We start from the raw sequence: 13,662 nt of genomic DNA, 5'->3' as shown, positions 1-13,662 counted from the left end.
ATTTCGATTTCATAGATGGTCAGTCCTTTCATCCATAGCTCCTTCTATGAATTTCAGAGTGGTTATATTTATCCAGCCCCATCGAGCTTGAGCTGTTCATCAAAACAGTGGCTTGGTTTTCACGTTGTTATTGTTTAAAATGCAGATTGCCTCTTTAAGACCTAGACAACCAGATGAGGGGAGTTTCTACACAATCAATAACCTTCACTGATCAATCATGTACAAAGGAGTTTGACACCCCTGGTTTGAAGGTTATGGCGACAATACTTTCCAGTCCCACTTTTCGACAACAATAAAACACAAGGTGTGTGTGCATTAGTGCATGGGTCCTGTGTGTCCTGTAATACATACGAGAGGTGGAGAATGTTGGCCACATGGAGGTTGATCCTCCGACCCACATGTTCCATCAGGTCCAGGCCCTGGTCAGAGGTGAGGGAGCTGGGGGGTGGAGGGCAGACAGAGAGAAAGCACGGTATCAGACATGAAGCTCCTTTATATTACAACCAACCAGTCACAGAACCGGCAACAACCAGCCCTATTGGCATATCTGGGATTCCACAAGCCACTGACATGTACATAAACTAACAAGACACACACAACCAAGCTCGCATACATACACAATGTATAGATGTGCACACACACGCATATTATAGATGTGCATGCATGCAGGCACAAAACGCAAGCACACACACAAACAGCCTTGCACCAGTGGAATAGGGATCAGGTGCCTCTTCTGGCTTGGTAAATAACCTGCATTTTCCAGCAATGAGACAAGCAGTAAGGTGCAAATGGAACCTGCGTGAGGTGTAATGACTGTATCATATAGGCGTTCTTCTCTCTCTCTCTCTCTCTCACACACACACACACACACACACACACACACACACACACACACACACACACACACACACACACACACACACACACACACACACACACACACACACACACACACACACGAGTAATAATGTGAAAATGTAATGGATGTGTGAAAGTGTAATGGCTCTATGATAAAGCCATGCTCCATCTGAGCTCAGTCCAGTGGCTGCTCTCTCACACAGTGAGGAAATCACCCAAGGAAACAGAGTCTGCATCCCACATGGCCCCCTATTCCCTACATAGTGCACTATTTTTGACCAGACTTTTGGGACCTGGTCAAAAGTGGGCACCGTACAAGGAATAGGTTGTCATTTTGGACTTAGCCAGAGCAAGCAAAGCATTCGGTAGGCAGCTCTGTATGCAGGAAACGACAGGGCTAAACACAGATCGTTGGAGTTAAAGATTATATATACACTACCTTCAGAAAGTATTCACACCCCTTGACTTTTTCCATATTTTGTAGTGTTACAAAGTGGGATTCAAATGGATGTAATTGTCCTTTTTGTTGTTGTCAATGATCTACACAAAAAACTCTGTAATGTCAAAGTGTTAGAAACATGCTAACATTGATTTTTTTATTCATTGGAGAAAAAAAACGAATATTTCTCGATTAGACAAGTATTCAACCCCCTGAGTCAATACATGTTAGAATCACCTTTGGCAGCGATGACAGCTGTGACTCTTTCTGGGTAAGTCTCTAAGAGCTTTTACGATTTCTGGATTGCACAATATTTCAAACATTCTTCAAGCTCTCTTCAAGCTGTTCAGGGGTGAATAACAGATTTTTTACCTAGTCAGCTCAGGGATTCGAGCTAGCAACCTTGCATTTACTGGCTCAACACTCTAACCACTAGGCTACCTGCCGCCCCAGTTAATAACTGCACCATACTCAATGGGATATTCAAAGTCTGTTTAATTTTAAAATAATAATTTCTACCAATAGATATGTTCTTTGTGAATCATTGGAAAACCTCACTGGTCTTTTGGTTGAATCTCTGCTTGAAATTCACTGGTCGACTGAGGGACCTTACAGATAATTGTATGTGTGGGGTACAGTGATGGGGTAGTCATTTAAAAACAATGTTAAACACCATTGTTGCACACAGAGTCAGTCTTTGCAACTTATTATGTGACTTAAGCACATTTGTACTCCTGAACTTATTTAGGTTTGCCACAACAAAAGGGTTGAATAGACATTTTAGCGTTCCATTTTTCATTAACATTTCTAAAAACATAATTTCACTTTGACATTATGGGGTATTGTGTGTCGATCAGTGACACAAAATCTAAATGTAATCAATTTAATAACAACAAAATCGAGAAAAACTCAAAGGGTGTGAATACTTCCTGAAGGCACAGTACAGTATGTAGGCTGCACAATATAGCGTTTCAATTTTGCGTAATCTGGGTACACAATTTGAATTTGTCTAGCTTTTTGGGGGGTCTTTTGTCATATGTTTTGCCTTTAAAGGTTTTAAGGACTATTGTAATACTAAGATAATATTGGGCTAAAAATGACCATGCCAACCAATAACAATACACACAATTGTAAATCTAAACTGATGTCCATCCTCAGGTAGTTTACTGGCCTGTTTACACATAATTGTAACATCCTCTAATAACGTTATTACATTTATCACCATGAGGCGCTTGATTTACTCTACCTTTAAGAAAGTGAAGATCTCTTTTTCTGTTTTGAGAGCTTTTGAAAGTTAAAGATTCAACCAAGTGATTCCAGACACGTTCGGCTCCCTCTGCGGTATTTCTAATAACTGGAGAGCTCTAGGAGTGACTTGGTTGTTGATGCTAGCACTTTTCCTCTTGGTTCTCTCTCTCCTCTTCCCCCCATCTCATCCCAATCCTTCCTCCCATCCCCCCACCACAATGTCAGGAGCTGTCAGATAAGCAAGTTAGCCTGGCCCCACTGCGGGTGGGAAAGGAGATGGGTATAACAACTGCACAATCATCAGGTCTGCAGCAAACTCTGGAGACCACAGTAGGCAGGTTCCTGCTAGCTACAGCAGCATTGGGCTGGGGATGCACGAACAGGGGGAGGAGAAGAAGGAAGAGAGAGAGAGAAAAGTATGTCTGGAAGGTGAACTGTTCCTCTTGTCTCCCCTGACTGTGTGTGTGTGTGTGTGTGTGTGTGCTCGTGAGTGTGGGCGCACGCAGTGGGGTTTCTGAGATGTGGCCCTTCATGGCCGGTGGCGAGCGCCCCTCCCCAAGAAAGCGAGAGGCGTGCTGTTGAACAGGTAAAGGACAGCGCTCTGACACTCTCCCTGATAACGCCAGAAAGGGACTTGAGAAAGTGCCACAGGCGAAACACAGTCGATAGAAACCTATCTTGCGGTGTGAGGCTGAGCCGAGTGGAGGCTGACTATGGTGCCCTTTGCTGACACCATATCATCATGAACACTGTAATTCAGTGCGGTAATACCCACACACTAAAGGACTAATCACCACAGCTATTGTGACCAAGTGCACACCAAGGATATGAAGCGATCATTCTCTATAAAAAAGAAAAAGTTTGTATATGTCGGTGTTGTTTTGAAAGATGTATGCTTTTTCAACAGTAGCATGAATTTAGGCAACAAAGATTGCTTCAGGCCTATTTTAACCACAGTATGCCCAACAATAAAAAATTATGAGGTGAAGAGAAAATAGGAAACACACAGAGCTGGCGATAACTGCTCATTGTGAAGTTAAAGTATAAATACATACATTATGTTTGGTAAAAAGCAGCAAGTATAATCTTCACCATACTCACGCTGTGTCTGTAATGATGTAGCCAAAGTCGCCGAGGTGGTTTTTCCCTCGATATGCCTTTGAGTAAGCTTTGACCCCCATATGCACCACCTCCTCTTCCTCCTGGAGTCGCATGTCCTGTTTCTGTGGCTCTGCTAGGAGATTCTTCTTCTGTGGTTTATCTGCCAAGAGGTCTGTCTCAGCCTCCAGAGGAGGTGGAGCTTTGGTACCGTGGATCCACCTCTCCACCTCGGAGTCTACCATGGATTCAGAAGCCTGGACATCCATTGGTTGGTCTGGAGATCTATCCTCTCCTCCTATGGCCATGTTCCTCTCCTCCCAGGGGTGTGGTACAGGCACCTGGCCCTGTGTGGTCCTGCTTCTCACATTCTCCAGACCCACTGTTCTCTGGCCCTCAATAGAGGGGCCGCCTGCTGCCCCAGCACCATCAACCTCCATCTGGGCATCTGGCTCATCACTGAAGGGGTCCATATTGAGGTACTCCAACAGCTTACTGACGAAGACTGGGTCCTGTGGTAGGATATGGCAACCATAGACATAGAATCACTTCTAAAATGGACACCGGTCCACGAATTTCAGAACCATTGACTTGAACGGGAAAAACCGTTCTAGTGATTCTATTTCTATGATAGTAACACAGGGATTAGACACTGGTGCTCTAACACCACACTGTAAAAATGTAAAGTATTAAAACAACATGATTGTGTAATGAAACCATAAAAAGTAGTGCACCTAAGCTGATATCAGGTGTTTGGAGGGTGTTGAAATGTAAACCAAATGTAAGTGTTTTAATACTCAGATTGTGTTTTAAAACAGAAATGTAGTACTCAGAAACACCCAAAGTGGTACTTCAATCTGAATATTGGTGTTTTTGAGAATGCTGTGAAAACACTTTTGGGGGTTTCAGTGCATGTGAAAGGCAGAATAAACAAACGTTATTTCAATACCATAGATTTGTATGAGAAACACAAATGGTTTACAGCCCTATTGATTGATGATAAGGGCCTTATTATGCTTTAATTGAACAGATTAGAAACAGGAGGGGCAGTAAGATGGTACATTTCGTTGATATATACCATATATACTAAGAAATTATTCTGGGTTACATTGAAATGGACAAAAAAAAAATTAAAAACAGTGCATTCGAAAAGTATTCAGATCCCTTGACTTTTTCCACATTTGGTAAATTAAAGCCTTATTCTAAAATGGATTAAATAAAACAATTTCCTCAGCAATCTACGCCCAATAACCCATAATGACTAAGCAAAATTTTAGAAAATGTGTTAAAGACAAAAAAACTGAAATTCCTTATTTACATAAGTATTCAGACCCTTTGCTATTAGACTCGAAATTGAGCTCAGGTGCATCCTGTTACAATTGATCATCCTTGAGATGTTTTTACAACGCGATTGGAGTCCACCTGTGGTAAATTCAATTAATTAGATATGATTTTGAAAAGGCATACAACTGTCTATATAAAGTTGACAGTGCATGTCAGAGCAAAAATCAAGCCATTAGGTCGAAGGAATTGTCAGTTGAGATCTGAGACTAGATTGTGTCGAGGCACAGATCTGGTGAAGGGTACCAAAACATTTCTGCAGAATTGAAGGTCCCCAAGAACACAGTGGCCTCCATCATTCTTAAATGGAAAATGTTTGAAACCACCAAGTCTCTTCCTAGAGCTGGCCGCCCCCGGCCAAACTGAGCAATCGAGCGAGAAGGGCCTTGGTCAGGGAGGTGACCAAGAACCCGATGGTCACTCTGACAGAGCTCTAGAGTTCCTCTGTGGAGATGGGAGAAGCTTCCAGAAGGATAACTGCCTCTGCAGCACTCCACCAATTAGTCCTTTATGGTAGAGCGTCCAGATGGAAGCCACTCCTCAGAAAAAGGCACATGACAGCCCACTTGGAATTTGCCAAAAGGCACCTAAATACTCTCAGACCATGAGAAACAAGATTCTCTGGTCTGATGAAACCAAGATTGAACTCTTTGGCCTGAATGCCAAGCGCCACGTCTGGAGGAAACCTGGCACCATCCCTACAGTGAAGCATGGTGGTTTCAGCATCATGCTGTGGGGATGTTTTTCAGCGGCAGGGACTGGGAGACTAGTCAGGATCGAAGGAAAGATGAACGGAGAAAAGTACAGAGAGATCCTTGATGAAAACCTGCTCCAGAGTGCTCAGGACCTCAGGCTGGACCCTAAGCACACAGCCAAGACAACGCAGGAGTGGCTTCGAGACAAGTCTCTGAATGTCCTTGAGTGGTCCAGCCAGAGCCCGGACTTGAACCCGATCAAACATCATTGGAGAGACCTGAAAATAGCTGTGCAGCGATGCTCCCCATCCAACCTGACAGAGCTTGAGAGGATCCCGCACAGAAGAATGGGAGAAACTCCCCAAATTCAGGTGTGCCAAGTTTGTAGCGTCATAACCAGGAAGGCTCTAGGCTGTAATCGTTGCCAAAGGTGCTTCAACAAAGTACTGAGTAAAGGGTCTGAATACTTATGTAAATGTGATATTTCAGGTATTTGTTCTTATATGTCAAAAAAAAGGGCTATTGTGTGTAGATTGATGAGGGACAAAACAAACTATTTCATCCATTTTAGAATATCTGTAACCTAACAAAATCTGGACGAAGTCAAGGGGTCTGAATACTTTCCAAAGGCACTGTATACAAGTCGTGCAGAGCCCGTGGTCTAGCGGTAACCCACCCACTATAGACAGGTCATCCCTCTCCCCACCAGGGTTAGATTCCCGCTCCAACCCTTCAATATTTTTCTCACACCTATCTGTATTCCACTCTGTCATTTCATAACTGTGTCAAAATACACCCAAAATATATTATAAAAAATGTATGCAAGACGCTTCAATATCATATCACCAAAATAATGTAAATCCAACTTAATATGTTGCTCAAAATGTAAGTATCTTTCATTAGGATAACTAAAGAGAGACAAAGGGATTGAACTCATTGGAAGTCTTTGGTTTAAATCTCTTTGCTTTTCCTCGTTTGCCACGTGACTGTTTTTCGAGGATTGTGGGTAATTCACAATTTCTTGACTTTACGATTCTTTCACAAATGTTGTATAAATGTTTGAAGAAAGAATATTACGCTTGTTGTGCTATGAGGTGTAATGGATCATGATGAACGGATATGAAAACCATCAGGCAAATTGACCTTCAATGAGGACAGCAGCCATACCCACATTCATGACTACAGTATCAGTGGAAAATACAGTCCACAATTCCAGCAGATTACCTGCCAATTACTGCTGGTGGTTTGAACCCTGTGCTTGACATTGTCTGCCAAAACGGTATTTAATATCAAATTGAACACATGAAACAATGGTAAACATTAAGACACTTCAGATAATGGGATATACTTCTGCCCTAGACAGGATTCATAATGGTGTTTAGAAGAGTTAGAAGCACGTCAAACTCATTCCATGGAGGACTGAGTGTCTGTGGGTTTTTTGCTCCTCCCTCTGTGGGTTTTTGCTCCTCCCTCCTCTCACTAATTAGTAAAGAACTATCCTCACCTGGTTGTCTAGGGCTTAATTGAAAATAAATGACTAAAACCTGCAGACACTTGGCACTCCATGGAATGAGCTTGACACCCCGGCTTTATAGAGAGGAAACGAACGTCACCTTTAGAGAAGGCATCTAATTCTGCACTAAACAGGACTCGAAAAAACAAAAATAGTGTTTTCAACCTTTTCTTTTAGTGCTCCCAGTCCCTGGCATAATGTTGCACAACACTTGATTTCGCGGTGCTACCACTCACCATGTAATGTTTCAGAACATCTCAGGATGATGTGCATCAATACTCCAGCCAAGTCAAGTTTCCGTCTCCTTCAAGTTGGCTGAAGCTCAGTTGCCACTCGTTTTGGTGTTACAAAGCACTCCATTTAAACCGTGTGCTATCTATTTTACTGCAAAGGTTTTGCTTTATAAGAAGAGCGAACCTATTCTTAAATTGAAGGGTTTTTGTTCCATGAGAAAATCATGTGTTTCCAGCAAGGCTGAGGTTTCATTGAAAGTTCAACGTGAACTCTCTTCTTTTCCTTCCTTTGTCGACATCATTCTGTTCAACAGATACAATGGTTTCAAAATGCTGACTGAAATGTCTACGCAAACACTAACTTCAATGTACTATACTATACTACAGTTTCTAAAAAAGTTTAAAGAAGGGTTATTTTAAAGTTTACGCAAGCAAATATTTAATATGAAACAGATAGGACAGAAAACACGTTTTACAAACCTTAAACATCCGCAGACTGATATTTTTTTTTAAATAAAAATCTCTTTGAAATCATAGTGAACAGATTGATATTCCTTCGGTTGAAAGTGGTAATTTACCTTCAAAAATGTCTTTCATTAGAGTTTTATATAGGCCTTTCATCAATGAGTGGCAATTGAAGAAGCGGTTGCTAAAAACATGACGTGGATTAGGCCTACCTTGTCGTCTGGCTCAGAGTCTGCATCCTCCATTGGTTGCCCTGTAAAAATCCGAATCCGAAAACATTCACAAGATAAAATACAAATTCCCATTGTTTTCCACAAAACAGTGGACAATTAAACTTGCTAAAGTAAAGGCCTTACGGATAATAACCAAACAATCCAAAACTTTTTCACATAGGTTTTACTTTACTTTCACCCTGGTGATAAATGCAAGCGTACCTTTTATGTCTGTCTGTTGACTCTTGTGGACAGTCTACGTAAAATAAATGATACTGTATCTTAAACATCTGTTGACAATTTTTCCAGTGAGTTGGTTTTTAGCTACTGTTCGTTTGTTCGAATCACCACTTAGCAGGTGTCCACATCTTTCAAATTTTGGAAGGGGAAGGGACATTTGGCTCAAAGACTTGACTGGAACTTGCAGAGAGAGGGGAGTGGAGCAACCATCCTGCTTCAGCTCCTCGTTCTAGTCTCTCCCCCAGAACCAAATTGAATAGTTGGTGCGAGATTTTCATTCTGGATTGCCCTGCTAATCTGACCATGACTTGTGAAATATGTGCTGTGATATACACACCAAGACAGTCGTGAAGAGGGTACGACAAAACGTATTCCCCCTCCAGGAGACTGAAAACATTTGGCATGGGTCCTGAGATCCTCAAAAGGTTCTACTGCTGCAACATCGAGAGCATCCTGACGGGTTGCATCACTGCCTGGTACGGCAACTGCTCGGCCTCCGGCCGCAAGGCACGACAGAGGGTAGTGCGTACGGCCCAGTACATCACTGGGGCTAAACTGCCTGCCATCCAGGACCTCTACACCAGGCAGTGTCTGAAGACGGCCCTAAAAATTGTCAAAGACTCCAGCCACAGAACCAAATTTCACCCTAGTCATAGACTGTTCTCTCTGCTACCGCACGGCAAGCGGTACCGGAGTGCCAAGTCTAGGACCAAACAGCTTCTCAACCCCCGAGCCATAAGACTCTTGAACAGGTAATCAAATGGCTACCTGGACTATTAGCATTGTGACCCCCCCCCCCACCAACCCCTCTTTTACGCTGCTGCTACTCTCTGTTTATCATCTAGGCATAGTCACTTTAACTATACCAACATGTTGAATATTACCTCAATTAGCCTGACTAAACGGTGCCCCTGCACATTGACTCTGTACCGGTACCACCTGTATAGAGTCTCACTACTGTTATTTTCACTGTCATTTTACTGTTTTTTTTCATTTATTTTTTACTTATCTAATACCTATTTTTTACTTAAAAATTGCACCGTTGGTTAGGCCTTGTAAGTAAGCATTTCACTGTAAGGTTGTTGTATTCGGCGCACGTGACAAATAAACTTTGATTTGATTTGATGTACACTGAGTGTACAAAGCATTAAGGACACCCTGGTCTTTCCATGACATAGGTGAATCCAGGTGAAAGCTATGATCCCTTATAGATGTCACTTGTTAAATCCACTTCAGTCAGTGTCGATGAAGGGGAGGCTTCTCAACATGTTAAAGGAGGATTTTTAAGCCTTACGACAGGGTGAATGGGTGAGACAAAAGATTTAAGTGCCTTTGAACAGGGTATGGTAGTAGGTGCCGGTTTTGTGTCAAGAACTGCAACGCTGCTGGGTTTTTCACTCTCAACCGTTTCCTGTGTGTCAAGAATAGTCTACCACCCAATGACATCTAAACTACTTGACACAACTGTGGGAAGCATTGGAGTCAACACGGGCCAGCATCCCTGTGGAATGCTTTTGACACCTTGTCGAGTCCATGCCACGATTAATTGAGTCTATTCTGAGGGCAAAGGGTGCGGTGCAACTCAATATTAGGAAAGTGTCCTTAATGTTTCCACACTCAGTGTATATTGCATATAAGTGAAGTGTGGTATGTCTTGTGATGTATTATTATAATGTATGTACTCCAGGAATGTTGGCAGAAAAGTGTGGGGCAAAAAAGTATTAATTAATTAATTAATTAATTAATTCATACCTTGAAGCCTTGCATCTTGCAACATGTCGTCTTGGTCCTCCTCATCCTGGTCCTTGGAAGGTAAGGGCTCTCTCTTCATCTGCCTGTCCCGTATGGGTGCCATGACCCTGGGCTTAGCTCTGGCCCCGGGCCCCTCCCCATCCACCACATGCAGGGCCTCAGAGATGATGTCTGCCAGCTGGTTCAGGTCTTTACCCATCAAACCGTCCATGTTCACTCTCTGCCTCCCCAGCTGGTTGACCACGTTCTGGATGAACCGTTCTGAGGGAGAGGGTAGAAAGGAGGAACACAGAGAAAGGTTAATGTGAGATCCACTATAACTGTCCAGTAGCTTTGATATTCACAGAAGCACGACTGCCTCGAAATGAATAAAATATCATACAATACATCTTTGAAATTCTCTTTTTTTTGTGAGTGTGGATCCACTCCAAATTAATCTGAAGTCCACAGAAGCACACAAGACAGTGCAAACACAAATTATTGTGGAAAAAAGAAGACCTTACCATCCACTGTACTGAGCTGTTTGTTGGGCACCTGATGGTTGGAAGCAGCCTTGAAGAGAAGCCTGTCTATGTTGGGCCTTGGAGGTGTGGAGCCACTGCCACCAAGTCGTGTCTGGGGTTCCACCTGATCACCAGAGCGTACAGGGCTGACATAGCTGACATAGTGGAGCTTCCCCTTGGGTCCCACCACTGATCCCACCACTGCCCCTTGTAAAGGGCGGCTCTGAGTGTGTGCTGCCCCAGCCAGGTAGCGCTCCAGCTGGGAAGTCAACCCCTTGGCACTTCCCCTGGCACTCCCAGGCTCCTGGCTGGAGTAGGCTGTCTCCACTGGGGGTCTCCAGCTCCCCACGGCCCCCTTTGTGAAGACCTTACCCCCCTGGGGTGGTTCTGCAGACTGTAGACTATAGAATGTAGACTTTCCCTTCTTGGGCTGGGAGTCTTCATTCTGTAACACAACCATGTTTATCAACTGCCCTTGGCAATTGCATATGGAAATTCTAAAGGAAATAGTGTCACTCAATAGCCATTTTGTTTATGTTTAGAACAGATTTTCAAAACACATCTCCCCCATCAAACAGAGCACCACTAGCTTCTCATAAACCAACCTAGAAACTACTGAATTAAAGCAGTCGATTCAAAAGAAATACAAGCATTAACGTAGATACATTGACACAATTATTAACACAAGGATAAGGTGTTAGACCCCTAGGCTCTGGAAATCAGTGTGTATGCAATCTTCCTACTCTGTGTTGTTCTGTCCCCAGAGATAATGTGATTCTCCCTAGCTTGGTAGTATTGGGAGACCCTAATGGCATTAACCCAGCAGGATGGGCCTCCGCCTTTCATGCTCACCAAGTTTGTCATGCTCTATCCCACAATGCAACAAAGAACCCCACCTCGTTATGAAGGAGGGTCCTGAACTCCTCAACTCTGGACACCATCATCGCTACGGTAATACGTGAATGGGAAGTAGCCAGGCAGCTTTTGGGTTGGCTGGGTTGTGGGGCAACCCCTGGGGTTCTGCCATGAATATGGTGATGAGATTATATATATATATATATATATATATATATATATATATATATATATATAGTCAAGAAGTGATGAGACCCCCTTTCTAAATGGACATCATACATTCTCAGCAGGATTGTAAAGAGGAGAAACAGGAAATGAAAGCAGTGCAGAGACAACATAGCTAACTTCTGCCAAGATGGTTTCTTCCTCTTACTCATTAGGACAGAAAGAAGATGAAAACATGGGGCCCCAAAAAAGAACATGGACCCCCTGGTTTACCAAGGCCGGGGCCTCTCTCTCCATGGTCCCCTATAGCTACGAAACACAGGTGGTTTGGAACCATTCCCCTCCCATGGAATGGCTTCTCTATAGGGACATTACCTTGGTGAGGGGGCTCTCTCGCTGGGGCCCCTGGCGAGCAGTGCCAACAGACTGGGGAAGGAGACCAAGCTCTTGAAGGTACTTCTGGAAGCCAAGCTCTCCCTTTCCAGTCTTGAGCTTCCTGGCTCCACCATAGAGTGTCAGAGAGGCAGAAGGGGGTTCCGGCCTTCGGATAGGAACCTTGCGTATCTTGGAAAGCTCTCTGGAGATCACCTGCTGGGTGGTAGCATCCTGCCATGTCAACCCTAGAGAGATGGAGTCGAGTGAATTGATGTTAAACCATGGTCATATTCATTAGTGCACACATAGCAAAACATTTTGCAATGGTAAAACGAAAATGAGTGTTTCCTATTGGACAAGTCCCTCCTCGTTTCTGTCTGTTTTCTTCCATTTTGCGTCTAGTGTACACAACCCAAGTTACCACTCTGTTTGTACAAGAATACCAACGTACATTCTCCCGTGTTGATCCACAGCAAATTAAAAGAGAGTGCTAAATCAACACTGTAGAGTCTGTGGACCCATAGACACACCGGAACAGTGTTAAATTAACACTCTGCTTAGTGTAAAGCCTTATTCAAATATTTCACAGAGTGCCTTGCCTTTCGAGTAAATTGTAGAGTTACCACCCATGACATCATGGACTTCACCAAGTGAGATCCTAAACGAATATGTTTTCAGAATTTATGCAATTTTATAACACAATATCATATGGATTTCATAAGGTGTCACTTTCTGACACCTTTAGTTATTTTGTTATGTCTTTGTTTTTAGTATGGTCAGCGCGTGAGTTGGTTGGGTTGTCTATGTTAGTTTTTCTATGATTTGCTATTTCTGTGTTTGGCCTGGTATGGTTCTCAATCAGAGGCAACTGTCAATCATTGTCCCTGATTGAGAACCATATTTAGGTAGCCTGTTTTCTATTGTGTTTCGTGGGTGATTGTTTTCTGTTTTCTGTTGTGTGTCTGCACCAGCCAGAACTGTTTTCGGTTGTCGGTTTATTGTTTTTATTCTGTGTTCAAGTTCTTTATTAAAAGATATGGACACATACCACGCTGCACCTTGGTCCTCACCTTCTTCCACCAACAACGGCCGTTACATAAGGCCTTATTTTGAGGGCCTAGTTTAACCTTAATACAAGTGCAGGAAACTCATACACGTCACTTTGAACTAAAACTCATGCCCATCATTATCATTTTTCCCAGCATGCTCTATTGCAGGTAGATTTTTAGAATTGTTGTTACAATATCTATGTTTGTGCATGTACACTGATTGATTCATTCATGAATTGAGTCCCAAGGAGATGGTTTGTAGGTGGTTAGTAGATGGTTTGTAGACGTCAACATTTCAACTAAATATTCACTGACCCTAACTCTAGCCCAAACCTTATCCTAACCTTAACTCTTACCCTTATTTTAAACATAACCGTAACATTAGCAAGCATTTGCTTATCAACAGATTGTTGATAGTATGACCCTCTGTAGATCATCTATATGGGACTAACCAAATAAAGTGTGACCCTAGCATCGTACAGTTTGATGTTCAAGGTTGGCCTTGTGTGCCTCATTATAAAAGTAAACACTAAAACAATTATATTGGAAAACATTGAGAACCTGAGACAGCAACAAAACAGAGGGTCATGCAATCAGTGAACACTGTAGCGTGGAGTTATC

At 42.9% G+C, this 13,662-nt stretch overlaps 1 protein-coding gene across 1 annotated transcript in view; it reads right to left on the bottom strand.

Annotated features, from left to right (window-relative positions):
• LOC110535589 (receptor-type tyrosine-protein phosphatase N2) overlaps positions 1-13,662 on the bottom strand; it is a 288,776-nt gene that overhangs the window by 177,075 nt on the left and 98,039 nt on the right. Inside the window, exons 4-9 of the mRNA XM_021620665.2 lie at positions 11,993-12,237; positions 10,598-11,042; positions 10,095-10,355; positions 8,103-8,143; positions 3,647-4,155; positions 352-438 (exon numbers count right to left, since the gene is read on the bottom strand). Coding sequence (XP_021476340.1) covers positions 352-438; positions 3,647-4,155; positions 8,103-8,143; positions 10,095-10,355; positions 10,598-11,042; positions 11,993-12,237 — 1,588 coding nt within the window. The remainder of the gene's footprint in view (positions 1-351; positions 439-3,646; positions 4,156-8,102; positions 8,144-10,094; positions 10,356-10,597; positions 11,043-11,992; positions 12,238-13,662) is intronic.

The sequence above is a fragment of the Oncorhynchus mykiss genome, chromosome 11 (genome assembly GCF_013265735.2).
Source record: "Oncorhynchus mykiss isolate Arlee chromosome 11, USDA_OmykA_1.1, whole genome shotgun sequence".
NCBI classification, from domain to species: domain Eukaryota; kingdom Metazoa; phylum Chordata; class Actinopteri; order Salmoniformes; family Salmonidae; genus Oncorhynchus; species Oncorhynchus mykiss.
This window is presented reverse-complemented; position numbering and strand designations above follow the sequence as displayed.